This window comes from Biomphalaria glabrata, unplaced genomic scaffold, assembly GCF_947242115.1.
Source record: "Biomphalaria glabrata unplaced genomic scaffold, xgBioGlab47.1 scaffold_22, whole genome shotgun sequence".
Lineage (NCBI taxonomy): Eukaryota > Metazoa > Mollusca > Gastropoda > Planorbidae > Biomphalaria > Biomphalaria glabrata.
Window position 1 is genome coordinate 195,618 of NW_026602927.1, and position 18,929 is coordinate 214,546.

At 33.9% G+C, this 18,929-nt stretch overlaps 1 protein-coding gene across 1 annotated transcript in view; it reads left to right on the forward strand.

The window, feature by feature from the left end:
* The window catches only part of LOC106062552 (uncharacterized), a gene marked incomplete at its 3' end in the record, with an annotated part of 113,096 nt that overhangs the window by 12,684 nt on the left and 81,483 nt on the right, over positions 1-18,929 (forward strand). The window contains exons 2-8 of the mRNA XM_056017935.1: positions 1,867-1,950; positions 3,557-3,900; positions 9,855-10,020; positions 10,660-10,694; positions 13,667-13,688; positions 18,420-18,461; positions 18,843-18,902. Coding sequence (XP_055873910.1) covers positions 1,935-1,950; positions 3,557-3,900; positions 9,855-10,020; positions 10,660-10,694; positions 13,667-13,688; positions 18,420-18,461; positions 18,843-18,902 — 685 coding nt within the window. The remainder of the gene's footprint in view (positions 1-1,866; positions 1,951-3,556; positions 3,901-9,854; positions 10,021-10,659; positions 10,695-13,666; positions 13,689-18,419; positions 18,462-18,842; positions 18,903-18,929) is intronic.

An 18,929-nucleotide genomic window follows, 5' to 3' on the forward strand; every position in this document is an offset into this window, starting at 1 on the left:
GTTTTTTCTTTTTTAAATTTTAACTCCTGTTCCTGAAGTTGAAGTCTGAGTTTTTCCACTTCTAATCTTTTTTCTTCTGCCTCTCTGTCCTCTTTACGTTTCCTTTCTTCTGCCTCTCTTTCCTCTTGCCTTAATTTTTCTTCTCTTAAAATTCTTTGTTTTTCTTCCTCTTTTTCTTCTTGTCGTCTTTTTTCTTCTCTTTCAAATTTTCTTTCTTCAGCCTCTCTTTCTTCTTTACGTTTTCTTTCTTCTGCCTCTCTTTCTTCTTGTCTTCTTTTTTCTTCTCTTTCAAGTTTTCTTTCTTCTGCCTCTCTTTCTTCTTTACGTCTTCTTTCTTCTGCCTCTTTGTCTTCTTTAATTTGCTTTTGACACCATTCCCACTGATGTTCTTGTGGAATACCAATGTCCTTGGCTAATTTTAAATATAATTTAAATGAGTCTGCTTGAGACGCCATAGTATTAAATTAACGATATCAGAAATGTAGGTGTTTAAATGTTCTGCCAACACTCTCATCAAGCAGAATCTAGCCAGCGAACCAGCGACTACGTAGGACAGGTAAAAAGTGAAAGAGGGCTGACCTATTTAAATATCGATCGGTGTCTCCGCTAAGGAATGCAAGTGGTCAGTATTTGTAAACAAACTAGTGGACAACTAGCTTTAGTAACGTTGCCTTCACAGCTTAGTAGATATAGCTTTCACAGCTTAGTAAATGTAGCTTTCACAGCTTAGTAAATGTAGCTTTCACAGCTTAGTAAATGTAAAATGTAAGGTACTGACCTTAAAATAGAAGATTTTTCCCGCAGGACGTTCTCTCTGCCAACTATTATGTGACCTGTTGACTGGAAGTTTCAATCATAAAATACTTTTCGTAGCAATGAATGTATGTCTTGTTGAAGTTTTCTGAAAGAGGCTTTGTCGTTACGAGAGGCTTTGAATTATTCGTTAGAGGCTTTTTCTTTGAAATTCGTAGAACTTGCTAGAATGTGCCGACTTTATTCTTCGATGTCGCCTTTATTGTTTGATGCATATATTCATCGATGCCTTGCCTTATTTATCGGAGGTGCCATATATGTGATGAACTGTCCGAAAGGATTGTATTAATAAGTTGATGAATTCATATGAAATGACGATCACACTTGCCGGGGATTATATGATTAAACTTGACAATTCAATGAAATGAAGAAAGAAACATCTCTCTGTATTATCTTCAAACTTCTTTAATAACTTCTTCAACTTTCACATCAAATTAACTTCTTAATTCAATAACAACTTGACACTTCATAAATAAAACTTAAAGATACATAAAACTTCACTTAGTATAACTTCAACTTCAACTACTAAAACTTTACTTAATGGACCCGCTAATATCACAAAACTTATTACTAATCAAGAACTGAGCGAGGACCCCGACTAACTGACTTTCCCCTTATTTATACTTTCTTTGATCGTACATTCCAGAATCATGGAACCTTCTCAGATAATTATTTTAGTAACTTTGACCTTCTAGAAGCTGACGTGTGCTATTTTTTCCCTTAACCTCTTTCTTTGATTGGATACCTAAAATTAACTTGTTTACGCTGGAAACTTGCACTGGTTTGAACTCGAGCTTCTAGAAACTGGTCGAAATAGGTCACAGACTTGACTCGTGACAATAAATACATATAATTTTTTTTCCCTGGAGGGGGGGGGGTCGGGGGGGGGAGAAAAAAATTCACCCCCCCTCCAAAACCCCCCCCCCCCGAAAAAAAATCCTGGCTACGCCCATGTATATATGATACATCTACTATACTATATAAATTTGGGTCTATCCGTTACGTTCTTTAAATATTTGAATACGTTTTTTTTTTATATTTTCTTTTTTACAGAATTTACAGATAAATAACTTGATGTATAATTTGGTTATACATTATTGCTTTTGAGATCTAAATCCAAAATGAGTTCCAGAGAAGGTAAATTATATTGTTTAAGTATCATTCTTTTCGTCTACTTTTTATGTTATATATGTAATTTGATGTAAACGAAGTAAACTTTTTGTATGAAAATAGTCAAATTCACATTAATCTGTTTGGCCTGAAAGTTTGAAATTAGAAATGTATGTATAGAAATGTTACGCTATGTTCTATTTCTGAGATCCATACTATAGGTGATTGCTTCTGCTTTAGTTAAAGCTATCGAATTTTGCAATAAATGTGTGGACTATAAATCAACCAAAAGGTGGAAATTCTTTTTTTTAGCTAAATAATGTGAGGTAATATGTAGGCTTATAATTTTTCTATTTCTAATACATATATAATATTCCATAACACAGCGATCTTATGCAAAATTCATTAACATCAAATTAACAATTCTATGTTTCTACACTTAGTTTAATGGAATTACTTAAAAAGATTTTAATTACATATAAATGTTATCCTTTATCTATATATCTATCTGACTCTCTTTCTCTTTGTCCGTCTGTCGCTCTTTTTGGCACAACACCAATTTTCCCCATTTTGAGGAACAAAAAAAAACATAATATTTTACACGTTTTTACTTACCTATAATATACACTTATAACAACTAAACCTTTTTATGAACTATAAAAAAAAATATATATTTTTGCGATTCCATGAGTTTTTTTTCGCTATAAATATTTATTAAAACTTATTTAGTGATATATTAGTGTTTTTTTTTATCTTCTTTATTTATTTCTACACATATCCCTATTTTAGTAGTCCCGAAAGGGAAATGCTGCTATTTTGTTTGGACTACAGTGCCAAAATACAACCAGCTAATGTCCTCTGGTAACAGGAGTAAGCTCACGCACTTGCTATCTATGTGTTCTGAAAAGGCTAACACTGCGATAGCCTTCAACTATTTGTGGTTGAATCTACGCTCTGCTGTTGTAAAGCTCTGCTGGTGGGGGTCTAGTTGACATGGTTCTAACACGCTTCTCTGGTATAGTGACTGCTTTTCTCAATTTCTACAGCAATGTTGTAACTATTTCACCAACGCCCAGTTTACTATTGAGGCTCAAGACTTTAAAACTCTGTAGGCTTTAATATGATGGTTTCAAAAACATTGTCCTGCCTTACACCACTTTTGTTGATTAACCTCTGCTCATACGAGTGAGTAGCTGAATTAATTGGTTTTTGATCGCGTTTTTTTCGATCGTGTTACTGTATGAACAGGGCAGTGTGCTGGCTAGAAAATAATTCAGCTTATTGTTCATTGCAATGCTTAAAAATGCCCATCCACATACGAGATCGCACTGATGCAAGGCCGTGAGTGTTGGAGTTTTCAGGTATAATGCAAAGAGTGTGGCCACCAAGAAAAAACTTAAGAGCAAACAAAAAACTGAGAGAAGAAGCAGTAGATCTAACCTGCTGTGTCTTTGGCTTTTGATACAAATTATGAGGCCTTTACATACACATTTATATAGCTCATCACACGAGGTCTTTATACAAGAAAAGTGTTGAATAAGTTTTTGACTGTAAGATAATCCTTAAAATATTGAACTTTTATGATTGCAACTTTTTCTTACACATTCTATTATATAAATATTTATTGTTTCAGGTTTATGTTTTCCATGTTACAAATGTTGCCTTAAAAATTCAGCAAAAGAAGAAGAAACAGAAAGAGAAGAAGATAGAGAAGGTTTACTAGATAGACCTGAAAACACATCGGTAGAGATACCTGCTGGATCAGCAGAAGGAAATTCTTCACACATTTCTAACCTTACAGTAGATAATTCCGGATCAATTACAGGAAATGAAACTGGTGGTCCAGCTAATATTCATGAGTTGAATGAGATTTTAAAAAAGAAAATAAGATATATTTTCCGAGAATATATAACTTCAACAAATATTCTGTACGTGTTTCATAAATATAATGTGGCTGTTCTTAATGAATCAGATATAGTAAGTTTTATTTTAATGTATATCTATCTATCTATCTATCTATCTATCTATCTATCTATCTATCTATCTATCTATCTATCTATCTATCTATCTATCTATCTATCTATCTATCTATCTATCTATCTATCTCTTTCTGAGAGAGAGATACTGATTTAATGGATTAAAAACCATGCAAGAAAATAATAATGTTATAAGTAAAGCGAATGCACGAATTCAAGAATATATACTTTTATAGAGTTGGTGTGGAGAGGTTTTAATATTGTTTAAATGATTTTGGTTCGTTACTCTAGGGGAAGTAATTTTGAGTTTCCCCGCTCACATAAGTAAATATTGAACAGGCACACTACGAGCAACAATTAGAACAAATGAGCTGACTATAGGTTGCATAAAAAATACAAATTTATTTGACAACAACAATATCACTACTAGCTTGGGTAGTGAGTCAACAATGATTCAGGTGGATTAATTTCATCATTGATTGCATATGAAGGAGTGGATAAGTGTTTCTATTTTGTGTTCTTAACTTTCTTTGCTGGTCGGTTGACTGCCGGGCTTGTCTGGTAGATGCGGGAAGGACTTGGAGCTGATTCTTCTTGTAGATAGACGATGCTTGAGTTGAACAGGAGTATGTCTGTAGCGAAAGGTGGGAAGGGTATTCTCAGGACCGTAGGTAGTGGGCAGTGGATATTGGGCAGTGGACAGCTAGAGCCTGTACTGGGCAGTTTAAGCTGGGCAGTAGGCGCTGAACACTGGCCAAGTTTCTGGGCACTGGACCGTAGGCAATTGATAGTGGGCACTGGGCTTTAGGGCCGTTTGTAGTGGGCACTACTGAGATTCCTTCTCGCTGACAGAAAAGGGGGGGGGGTGAGTTCAGACGTTGTAGGCTCAGGTTTGGTGACGCTGCTGATCCAGTCGAAGCTGACGATCTAACAGGTGTAGACAGTGCATATCTTGTGGTGAAAAGACTGCGAGTCTAGTGTGCATAATATTGCACCACCAATAACAACCAGGCTGAAAAGAAAGAAGCGCTTAGAAACTTCCTCATGGCAATAGGTAGGAACTCTCGTATGCCATGCAATCCATCAGATTGTGCATGTGAGGCATAGAGCTCATTCCGTTCAATGAATACATTTTATAAATAAAACAGGGGAAATAACTACATTAAGCAATACGTGAGGCTATAAGTAAAATAAGCCATGATGTTAGGCTCATACAAGTAAACATCAGGTCTAAACTTCGAACTTCAATATTATATAAAACAAAATAAAATAAGAGAGATAACCCAAGAAAAATGTTTAAAAGTGAACAAGAATATATGGTAAAAAAACAACATAAAAGGGGAGAGTTGCATACATCTCTAGTGGGCAATGTTGTATAAATCATTTATGATTAACGGGAAAAATATGTAGATATACAGGGGGAGGGAATGATATGATCATAGATTAAATCTTATTCACAACATAGCGGGATTGAATAGAAGTAAAATTATAAAGACTGTAAATGCCATAGACAGATGTGGTATATGACATGCCGTCACTAAAATAAGCTGACATGTTACACAGCAAAACATATTCATGGATCTAGTAAGAGAGAGCACGATTCGGACTCTTGTAAAAGACTCGATCGCTCCAGTAGATCTAGATTAGAACATCTCAACGCTAGGTTGAGGAAGATAATAAAAATAGGCGAGAACATAGCCCATCGGTAATAAACAATGTTTTGAAGATAAAATAAAGTTACATACTTACATAGTATTAATAAATGCACAAATTAATACATATATAAAGATTTGTATAAATCAGATCAACCTACCACGGTTGTTTAAATTATAGGCGGCTTTATGAGAGAAACTAAGTTCCAGCCTCTCGCCTATTAAATATAGAAATCTGTCTGGCGGGTGTAAGCTTGGGTTGGAGCCCGAGTCCCCTTTTATATAGACTGGGACTCGAACTCATTTGCATAGCCAGAGGTGCCTGGCCCAATCGATTTGTGGGATTCTGAATTTTAAAATAATATTTGTGCTTGATCCAATGGGATTAAAGTTATTAAATTTCTAAAATTACTGCCGTCCAAAACCGATGTGCTCCCCCACCTGTTTATGATTGTGTGTGTGTGTGGGGGGGGTGTAGCAGGGCGATCGCAGTCCACGTGGGACAGGTAAAGGAATGCTGACCTGCTGACCATTAGCCCGCCCTCCTGGTATGAGTCATAGTGGAAAGTTTGTCCCTTCCCTATCACGCGATCCGGAGACTCAGCTCATACCAAGGGCGGGGTGACTTGGGGGGCGGGGGGAATTTCGGACTGGCTTTGCGTCTCCTACTGTTCACCATACTATTCTAATTTAATAAAGCGAGACGCTATAAGTTGTAACTATTGTTAGGGTGTTGAGTTTTAATATGTCATTTGGATCTAACTTCTCTCTCAAGCAGTTGAGCACAAATGAAACTTTTATATGCAAGCGTTTTCGTATCGTCACAGTTGGGCAACTTTTTTTTAGTGTCTTAAGTTTGTTTTAGGGCTACAATACATACACTACGGTCTAAGTTATTAGCCAATGAACATTTCTGCCAGGTGAAATCAAGATAGGTCAAAAGTTTTGATTTCTATTCGAGACATACATACATACATACATATATATATATATATATACAGAGAGAGAGAAAGAGAGATACAAACATACAAACATACATTCATACTTTCCCCCCAAAAATACATGTAAACATACTTACATGCATACAAAATTTTAAGAATAAGCTTGCAAATTTACCATCAGTATAAACAAAACTCAAAAAACATTCGTGGGTCGACAAGGATCTCGAAAACGGCTCTAACCATTTTTTTTTCAAATTTAACAGGTTACCTATTTCTTTGTGTAAGAAAAAGTACTAGCTGGTAACACGGGGAAGAGTCAGTGCTGACCATTAAAAATGTTTAATCTAACAATTTAATTTGATCTGTATTTTTAGACAATCTTTCACTGAATATTTTCACTTGTATTGATTATAGAGTTAAATAAATATATATTTTTGAATATTTTAACCAATGTATCGTCTAAACCACATTTCTAGATTCAATATCTTAGTCTAGACTACTGTCTTTTAATGCTTCCATGTCTGGATTTAACATCAAAGTATAATTTAAAATACTCTCTGTAGATTTCTATTGGCACGTTACCTTTATTTTTTGGGTGATTAACAGAAATCTTGTCGGGTAAAAATGTTCATTTGAAAGGCTCCCTTTTGGAGAAAAGCCGCTATAGGTTTGTACAAAATCTCCGTCTGTCACACTTAGATCTAAAAATCTAAAAGAGAAATTAAAAAATATTACTTCACCATGCGTTGTGGATTGCAAATTTGAGGCGCAACAGCTACTTTTTGTTTTCTAAAAGAAAACTGTTTAGTTTATAAAATTAATTATGCAAGCAATTTTTTTAAATTAACCAATTCTAAAACAATATATAAATGAAAGGGAGGTTAAATATTTCTGTGTATTTTTCACGTAAATATAATTTAAATTACATGTAAATTATTCTGAATTTGGATTCTAGATCTGTAGATATAGATTTTAAGATTGCTAAATCAGAAGTTAAATTCAGGTAGATTTACATCTACATTATATTTCTATTTAATGAAATTGCCAATTGCTCTGTTGGTAACTGTGCTTGGACATCGAGCAGACATTGCCGAAGTATGTGTTTGATACTTTTTTTTTCTTTTCTTTTTTATTACAAACCAATGCAAAAAGATTTTCAAAAATTTATCTTCTGCTAATTATACTTAACGGTAGATATCATGCAAAAAATTCTAAAAAAAAATATTTTTATCAAAAACACGCTATCCTCCACATCGTTAAGTATTATTCTTTGTTAATTGTGGTGTACATCGAGTACATTTCTAATATACACTGACGTAGACATTAAAAATACTCTTGTTATACTCGATACTCGATGTCATGTTTTTTTTCCATAAATCATTAAAATTTTGATATGATTTATATAATATTGTTGGTTTAAGTAAAAATAAGATGTCAAAAAAAAAAAAAACAAACAAATAACATCATTATATGTAGGCCTAAGCGTGTTCATTGAGCATCTCAACTTTTAGGCCTAATTATATAGATAAATCTTACCTTTCATTTATTTTGTTGTAATAGTAATGGATCTGAAACGGGTAAAAAAATGCCAAATTTTTATTATTACTCTTTTTTTATGACAATTGAAAGATAAGTGAATAATTTATAAAATTTCAGATATATCATTTAAAGAGTTTATATTGTAATAACTAAAGGAGGCAACTCAACGAGGCAACGGTGCTTATTTCCATAGGGACATTTCAGATGTATAAATGACTAATAACAAAAGAAGCATCTATGACTCAATTAAACGCATTAAAATCGCTGATGATAATGCCATAGTCGGTCTTATTTCAGAAGACGAAACTCAGTATCACGCTCGATAGAAGAGTTAAAAAACTGGTGTTCTGACAAATAAACATCTGCATCTATAGAACAAGTGAAGGCATATAAATATCTAGGCGTCATCATTGATGACCAGTATTCCTGGGAAGACCACCTTGGAACTCTGATTCTAAACTATGACGTTGTCTAGAAAACATCATTAAAAAAACATCAAAAATTACACTCAATACATTACCATATTTTAAAAAACTTGTTAAACAAAAGTGTCTAGGAAAATTGGAAAAAATCTTGAAAGAAAACGTTACCCGCTCCATCAGAACTACATTATGTCGTCGCGAAGTGGGCGACTACTGTCGATCAAGACAAGAACAGAGCGGTACAAAAACTCGTTCGTACCTTACTCGGCAGGACTATATCAACGCCACTCGTTGATCAGGAAAGATGAAAATGACCAAGAAGCTTTTGTGTAGCCGCTGAACCCTTAATGTTGTGTCTGTTCTATTTATGTGTATTTTTCTGTTGTTTTGTCTTTATATGAGAAAAGAGTACTTCTAATCACAACAAATCCATAAGGATCAATGAAGCAGTCTTAATTTTAGTCTTAAAACGTCTGCTTTGAACACAGACTCTTCATGATCTCTAGACTTTGGCGGAAATCGTTATCTTCTCTTTTAATGTCAACATCTTGCTCAGTCTAATCTCTAACAGTGCGCACCTTCTGCACTATCTTGGATGGCGGTGTGCATGACAAGGTTATAACAATATGTACATAAATTATTATTTCGTGGAAACTGTTTGGGCTAGAAAACCTTGGTGGGAAAAACCTAGACTTGGTACTGGAAACCGGCCCTAACGATATTATTAAAATTTTAAAGGTGTATTTCGTTGGGAAAGAATTACTAGCTCGTTGGCTACACAAGTAAAATTTTTGTTTGAGAGTTGTATTTTTTAATGTATAAAAAAAATATTTAAATTTCACTAGATAAGTAAAAAATAATTATCTTGAACGAGAACTATACATCTTAGGATTTTTCGCATTTATTTCAGATCTTAATAAATTAATTTTCTAAAAAAAAAATTGTGCTCATCGTCTTCTAAGTCTATATCTAAAGGCCAATCATTAGAATATTATAATGATTTTACAAATTATATTATCCATTTATCGATTTTCTTTAACCAAGGTTTTTTCTCGGGGTGAAAAAGGGGCAATTTGGGCGTAGTAAATAATTCGTTACATTGTTGTTGTTTTTTTTATCTAACATTCATTATTCATTTAGAGAATAGCAATCGCTCTATAAGTTGTGTAAAGGAGATATTGTCTTGTTTTTTTTTTGTTTGTAATATTTCTTTTTTAAATGGTTTATTCACAATACGATTTTTTTAAAAAAATAATTAAAAAAATATTTAGTATAAAATATGGGACATTTTTGTAGCTTCTGTAAATGTTAAATAAGATTGTACCTATTTTTAGTATTAAGAATTTTATTTAATATACAATGAGTTAGTATCTTACATTAAACATATACTTTATAATTCAGATTGATGTAAAATATAAAATGAAAAGACACGGACCTATTGAGGGAGCTAATTTACTACTAGACAGACTTGTTGTATACAAAGGATGGTTTCATTGTTTGATACAAGTTTTGAAAGATCCAAAAGTTAGATTATTACCTGCAGCAGAACAGTTGGAGAAAATACAAGGTAAAATGCAAAGTTTAAGTATTAATGTATATACTTGTGACACTATGATTAAAGAATTTCTTCTTTGTGCTTAAAGTTTCGCCAGTTTTTATTTTTAAAAACTAAATCTTGAAAACTTAAATCCAGACTTAAAGAAAAGAATCTGACAGATCGTATGTTCATAATGCAAGACTTTGAAAATGATCTGGAGTAAAACAAAAAAGAACAACGAAACAAACATTTTAGTCTGCAATACCCTTATTTAGCTGTCTGGTCGTTCGGTTTGTATGTTGGACAGTCGTTTGGATTTATCGATGGTCCCAGATTCAAACCGTGACCACTTCCCCCCGTCGTCCTTTGGACGTTTTGACAAGAGAGTAAATTATTATTTTCAACTAAATCTTGGAAAACATTTTACAAACATTTATACCATTGTAGATCTCGTCATTGAACACAGACTAGAAAGAAAAAGATGACATGAATATTTTAATAAACCAACCGATACAAAGTTTGTTTTTCTAGAAAAGGTCTGGTAATACGCAAGCATTTTTTTTAAACTAAAATTAAGAATCGTAAATTTACCAGAACATATTTTTTATCACATTAAAAAAAATATTTAAAAAAATACAAAATATATTCTAAAACTTTGGTTTGTTTTAGATGAACTATGCATCAAATATCCTCAATGCATCAAGGTAAGATTTACATGTTTAGCAGATAAAGCTTATGCTTATTAAAGTTTAAAATATAAACGGAGCTTATCAATTTTTCCATTATTAACTAAAGAAATAAAAACAGTTTAAACAATTATGTTAGTTACAAAGCTAGGGTATCTTCTTTTACGGACAATATGTTAAGTATTACATGACACATAAGTAACACTTGATCCATAATAATAATAGTGATAATTCTGTGCATAGAAACATAAAAAGAAAAGGGGCATTTTTTTAAAGCAATTCACTTAAATATTTATTTGGGTGCATTCATTATTTGAAAAAATAAATAATTATTTTTGTATTTTTATATACTATTAATTTACATGCTATAATTTTTATATAACATGTAATCTATTTTATATTAATATTCTGACTTATTTGTTATTAACATAAAATGCTTATTTAAATATATTTTCCTTTTACCAATTAGGTAATCTAGTCCTATCTATTTAAATTTGGAATTTTTAATACTCCATTAAGTGTTGTGTTTGAATTGTGCTCGAAAATAAAAACAACAAAACATGAAGAATTACTTTTTAATTGTTATCATGTATTTGTAAGAACTTTCGCCGAGTCACCATCAGTCAATGTTGACTGCTTGCCTATCACTTGTTTGTATTATCTGTGTTAGCTGCTTAACCAGACACAATTATATCTAATCCTAATCGAAGTGTCGTAAAGATTTAAGATAAATCACTTTTATTAATCTTTTTTTCCGGGAAATGATTTTTTCCCTGTTGCCAGAATGATATATTTGTCTTGACCGACCTCTTTGTGTGGAGATCTCCATGAAAAAGTTGATCTGACATCCACTTATAAAGAAACCATAAAAAAATATTTTTAAAAAGATGGGCGCAAGCTACTACACGGAACATCGACTCTTTCAAACGAAGCTGTAACTAATCATCAAGATGATTAGGATAAAGCTATTCTAAAGCGAAGAAGCTAAATAATGATTTTCTGGCAAAATAACAAGAGTGATTTGGAGGAATACTTCAGGTGGATATAAAAACTCTCCAGAACGATGATACCTTGAATAACTGGAACCTGCTGAAAACGCCTTTACAAGACAGCCAATGTTGTATGATAGTGCAGTAAACTCAGTAGAGACTGGTTTGATGAGAACTATTGCTAAACTCAATAGCTGCTAATGCATTTGCTTTGTTCTTACAAACAGTAATGACTCTGCAACCGAATCCCTGTATAGGGCTTCTAGTCACACTTTGCAGACAAAGGTTCAAAAACAAAACATAATAAATGGTGAATTAAAATGTTTGAAAACATTAAGGAAGATGCTGGTGGCACATGCCCCTTTTACGTGTCACGTTGATGGGCCAACTTACTAGACTATTGCGACTCTAAGATATCCTAATGGTTCCACCCTATGAACTTGCAGAGTAGATATACTAAATTGCAGGACAGAATACTGCTATTTGGGGACAAAAGTTTTGTATCGGAGATATCGTTGGCAAATAAAATGACACAATTATACATCATAATGACCTTTTTGATTACTTCCCAATAGAAAATGACATGAAGCAGGGATGTGTACTAGCTATTTCTCTGTTTGCAATCTTCTCTGAGTGTAACGATAGGCTAAATGAGGAATCTACTGCACAAAGAGATCTACGTTAGGTTTTGCTTATATTGCTATATGTTCTTCTTTTGATTTCTACTGTCAAATAACTGTTCAAAAGACAAGGTCGAGATAGAGCTTACCTATATCTATTCACACTGAGCATGCAATCAGCGACTTTGCGTTTTGGTTTAACTATAAACCTAGAAGTCACGCAATAAAATGCTTTCAATCCGAATGATCATTGTCAATGATAACCATTTAGCAGGACTTTGTTTATCTGGGAATAAAAGTATCAAATGATGCATCACTTTTAAGGAAAGTTGATAACCTCTCGATAGGGCCATAGAGCCTTATGGCGCCTTCAAGCGAGAGTGTGTCGAAATTAATCACTCCGCTTGCTAAAAAAGCACTGTGTATCAAGCAGTTATAATCTGGACCTTTCTTTACTAAAACTTAGTAAGACTATTTGAACGCCTTTAACAAATATGTTCATTATGGACATGTGGTGGTATAACCGCATTTCAGACAGCAATGTTTAAGCAAATAACTGTATAACAGTATAGAGTTGTTTCTTTTAAAACAGAATTTAATCAACCAACGGTGGACATAAGTTATGTCTATGCTGAATAAGGCAGTATATGTTTTGTCGCAGTCCCAATTTAATTTCGAACTAAAAATATAACCAAAAAAGGTCATTGAGTAATGAACTATGCTTATCTCTAACACAACCTATGTAGCGTGCGGAATAGGAACGGAGGCGAGCATTTTCCAAAGGCTGCAGCCTATTTGGACAAGTTATTGGACTCGAGACAAAAATACACCTTCTTAACACAATCGTCATCCCAACGCAACATAGGCATGTGAGACACGGCAGTCAACTGCCAACATTCAGAAAAGACTCAATGTGGCCCACAAGAGATGGCTGAGATGGATTTTGGGAGTCCTTTACACATATCGGATCTCAAACAAGGAAATTATATGCCGCATAAGGTTTGTCTGACATGTTCTCCGACAAAATAAACTACGCATACCAAGAGTTGTGATGACATGGATGCCAAAACGAAGGAAGAGCAAACAAGGACTTCTTCTTATAACTTTGCGCCACACCTTCATGGAGGACCTCAGAACATTGAACACCAAGTGGGAGGAGGCTACAAACATTGCTAGTGAGAGATCTTTGTGGAGATAGCTTGCCGCCCAATGCGCCGAACGGGGCTGGAGTAAATAAGTCGAAGTAAGGAAGTAAGTAAGACAATCTATGTCGCTACCATATTTAGAACTTTAATATAATTAGAATTAAACAATTATAAACTATCTACAGATAAAGCTGAGATATAAGTTTCTATAAAATCCTTTTTTTTTCAAATTTTAGCTAACGGAGGATGTTAGTGCAGGTTTGTAATTTTATTTATTTAGAAAATAATTATGTATGTTTAATGTATGTATCATCATTAGATTTAAGATTCAAATGGTCCGAGGCTTTTCTAACTAAATAACGAAGTAAGTAAATTCATAAATATATACACACAACTAAGTAAAGTGGTTCTTAAGCACTTTACTAAGTTACATACCACCAATCCAAAGTAGAAGAAAAGGGAATAATAAAGTGTAAAGCTCAGAGATGGAAAAAGGATCCGCTCCCCGGCAGGTCTCGAGAAGAAACGATTAAGTTAAACTGCCGGAGAGGGGATGGGGCAAGGGTGAAGGGGCGGTGAGCCAACAATGTGATGTAGACAATCTGGCGTCATCGAGAGAAACGTCCCATTTGATCAAGTCGAACGTTTCCTGGGGAGATAAATTGCTTAAAGGTGCAAAATAGGAGATCAGGAACTCAAGATGTTGGTCGCTGATGATTCTGAGGAGTTGGGCAGAGTTATGTCTAAGCTAATTCTCCCAGATGGAAATATTAATCTATTTAACTGCTACTTCCCACCAGACAAGGAAATAGAGATTGACCACATACAAATACCTGACCAAGAAGACTGTGTAATCTAAGGAGATATGAATAGTCACTCTCAGAGCTGGGGATACCCAGATCTAAATGCCAGGGGAGAAGAAATGGAAGAATGGCAAGCAGAGAAAGACTTATCTTGCTTAATAAACCTGAAGATAAACCAACCTTTTTCTCAAGAGCCTGGCTAACATCAACCACTCCTGATCTAGCCTTGCAACTGACAACTTATCCAAAAAGTGCACCAGAGAAGCTGCAGACCAGCTAGCCACCAGTGACCACAGACCCATATTGATCAGTATCGATACCTCCTTCAAAATATTAGAAGACTCCACAATCCCCAGATGGAACTACAAAAAAGCGAAGTGCACCTATTCTCAAAGCTCACAGACCTAAATACCACTTTAATAAACTGCAAATCAAATTAGGTTAATAAGTCATACTCAGCTTTCTCCAAAGCAATCTTATTAGCAGCTAAGGAATAAATTCCTAGAGGAGAAAGAATAGGTTATATCCCCAATTGGTCTAATCCCTTTCAACAACTCCACAATGCCACTATTGAAGCCAGAAACACAGTAGAAAATAACCCTTGTATAAAAATAACATAAATCTAAAAGCAGCACTAGTACTAGCTGCTACCATGCTAGCAAATCATCCAATTTCCCCACACAGTCAGATTGTCTTTCTAACCGATGCGAAAACAACCCTCCAAAGCTTGCAAAACTCTGATTCCACTTATATTAAAAACCTCAGCACAGCATTTACAAAGCTCAACAACAAAAGCAAAAAAAACTGTTATTCAATGGATACCAGGTCATATACAACTAGAGAAGGCTGACACACTCGCCAAGAGTGGGAGAAATAACTCAGAAATAAACTCTGCACTCTATCCAGAAGAATTGAAGAAATTAATTGTAAATAAAATAAATGAGAAATGGACGAGCACTCATCCAAATCACAAGAAAGATGACGCTTACTATAAGCTATCCCGACAAGACCAACGTCTAATCTTTCGACTCAGGACCGGACACAACAGAATGCGACAACACATGTACCGGAAGCTCAAATTTGGAACCAGTGAAATCTGCCCATGTGGAGTATGACCAGAGAATGCCGACCACATCCTCCAAAACTGCTTTCTTTACCAAGAGGCCCGTATAAGACACTGGCCCAAAATCACCCCAATAGAAAGAAAACTACATGGAGAGCTCCCTGATTTGGAAACCACTTTGCAGTTCATCTCATATATTGGTCTCGTCAACATAACAATGAAAACGAAGAAGAAGAAGAAGTCCACTGATGTTCCTTTATCTTCCCGCACAGCTGGTCAGAGAAGGTGAAGGGGACATGACCAGGGCTTGGCCGGAGCAAGGAAAATCACGTCAGACACTTGTTAGCGCAAGTCAGTCAATCGGGGAAGATATTGCCCAAGGCGGGGAAGATGTTGCCCGAGGCGTCGTTGAATTAGCCCTTTGAATTCACCAGCCGCTTCCTCAAAACGGGAGTGGGCAGCGAGGGAAGCGTACCTGGCGTGGATGAAGGGGGAGGGGGAGAGTTCGTTCGTTCGTCTACATTGGTCCAATGAGTAGGAGAAGAGAAGTGCCTTGGTCGGACGTTCAACCAGATTGGTCAAGAGGAAGGTATTCCCGACAAGAGTCAAATATGCAATGCGTCAAGAGGGAAATGTAAATGTGAAATCAATGCCTGAGTACGGGGAGTTGGATTGAATTTCTGGTGGTAGTATTTTTAGCGCTTGATGGGCTAAAGTTAAGAAACATAAAATGATAAATATAGTAAATAAAATAATTAATCGCTTTGACCTTAGTGATACCTTGAGTGAGCTTAGATGTTGTGTCACAATGACAAAAATGGTCGAGTCTTTGAGAAACTTCTACCGATCCAAAGAGGTTTTTTTTATTTTCTGCTAATTCTAAATTTCACTAAACATTGCGATGAAAGTTAAAAGTTTATTAGGTCACCCTACAGTCCAGAAAAACCGTACCTGACGTCTTGTCGTTTTACATTGCTTCTTTTGTTAAAAGGTATTGGCCTATTATTGGCTTGGATAAAAGTTTTTGCAGTGTAACATCTTAAATTGTTACTTTTAGACATTTAATATTGCAGTTTTTATATTCTTTATAGTGCTAAATCTCTAGATTATAGTGTAAGACATTGTAAGCCTTGTAACATTGGCACATGTTTCACAACAAGACCTACTTTTTTTTAATAATAAGATTTATCCTTATTGTAATAATTTACCAGCAAAGTAAAATATTGCACTGTTTCATAGGACTATGTAAATTATACTAAACAATTATAAACTGGAAATAGTTATTCATTTTCTGATCTGTTAGATTTATTTATTTATTGACTTATTATATTTACAATTGCCTACAAAACTTGAAACAAAATTAACTTGTATGCAACATTTTATGCATAATTTTTACAATAAGGCTTACGATGTCAAATGTTTAAAGGAGTAAAAGGTGTTGCTAGGCTACCTAGTAAATGGGCTCGTGTTAAAATCCTTACTCGTTCACGTTCAGACTTGTGTTTTCTGAACGCATTTCTTATAGTTAGGTCCTCCCGCGCCGTTCGGCGCATCGGGCGGCAAGCTGTCTCCATAAAGATCTGTCATTGGCAATGTCTGAAGCTTCCTCTCACCTGGTGTCTACTGTTCTAAGGTCCTCCATGAAGGTGTGACGCCAAGTTATACGAGGACGTCCCTGTTTGCGCTTTCCTTGTATTGGTCTCCACGTCATCGCAACTCTTGGTATGCATAGTTCATTATGTCCTAGAACATGTCCTGCATACCCAATGCGACGCTCTGTCACAATCTCATTAAAAGTTTGACTCTCAGTTAGGCATAGGATTTTCTTTGTTTGAAACCCGATCTGTGTAACTGACTCTCAAAATCCGTCTCAGACATTTTTGTTGTCCCTCCTTTAGTCTCTTCTCAATTTTGACAGATGACTTCCATGTCTCACATGTCTATGTTGCAGTTGGAATGTCGATTGTGTTGAGAAGGTGATATTATGTCTCGAGTACAATGGCTTGGCTTGGCCAAATATGCTTTAGCATTAAACCCATTAAGGCAAAGTAAAAGCTACGTACACCGCTCTACGCAATTTATAAAGCACTTAAAACACAATATCTAATCATACATTGGCAAATTTAATTTCATTACTTCCATAATAAATCAATCTACAATAAGATGGTGCGCAAATGTTTAATTAGGTCTATTGATTCATTGAAACATGTTCTTGTTTGCAAAGAAATATTTTGATTTACTGCGGTAAGCCTAGTGACGTAAGCGGGCGTTTCTCCAGTTTTACGTAATGGAAAATGTTCATTCATAAAACATTGTAGCTAAAATTATATTTTTTCGATAATGAAACATTTTCAAACCCATATAACGGTCGACCTCGAGTTTTCCCCGTGTGGCCAATGAGTTGAGAATTGTTTTCACATTTATATACAAATTTTTTGAAATTTTAAAGAATATCTTTAGAGCCGTTTTTGAAATGTAATATATATATACAAGAATTGTTCACTTAAGAGTATAGGATTTCAATTTTCCTTCCAACATCTACTACAAATTCTTTATTTTTGCTCTTAGAAAAAAATACGAGCATTTTAATTTTAGTTTTATTAAAGTAATACATAATTACAAACATTTATTATTATTTTGGGAAGAAAATTTTTTTAAAAAATTGACAAGGTCTGTTTGTGGTAATTTTTTTTATAGTAATTTATAATTTGTTCAAACTTTAATTGCGAAGAGCAGTGTTGGATGTTTTTAATTTGATATTAAGGCTAATATAGCATACGATAAGATGTTGCACACATGTTTAATTAGGTCTATGGATTTATTTAAGTTGTTTGCAAAGAAATGTTTTAGTAAACTGCTGTAAGCTAGTGACGTAAGTGGTGTTGAGTATTTTTTTCCTTTAATGTATGGTTCATTTATTTAGTCTTTAAAAGATGTCTACCTAATATAAAAAAAAAATCTTTAAAAAGATATATTTAATTGGTTTGCTATAGACAAAATATTTAAACACAAATAGTACCTTTTAACACCATTTATTTATAAAGAATTGTAACTATAAATGCATGGTAAAAAAATTAAATTGTTAGAAAGTATGTTTTATTTCAATGTTTTATACATATACAGGTGAATCGTTGATAACTGCAGATAATCCAAATAAAGATAAAGGTAATGTCTAGCTAAATTGAGCTTTTCACACACTCGTACACATTTATATAATATATGAACCAAAATTTATTTTGTTATGAGAAAAGTGTATATCTCCAATAAATGGAAATCATTATATAAAATTTAAATAGCAGTAATAACATCTAAACAAATTTATTTTGGGACGTTTAAAAATGTAATTTACACATTAATCATGTTAATGTATTAATTTTTTATAAAATTTTAATAATATTATCTATAAATATATATATATATATTACAGCAACTTATAATACTGTAAACAATGTAATGACTTATGGTTTGTATCTTTAAAATAACTGTATCAATATTATATTATGGAGATAAGAATGTTACTTTTGAATTTATTCTTACATAAATTAGGGCAAAATAGAAATACAAGATACATCCCTTCGGAAGTTAATATCTTTCAAGAAATAATTGGTAAGTTTTACTTTTTAAATTTAATGT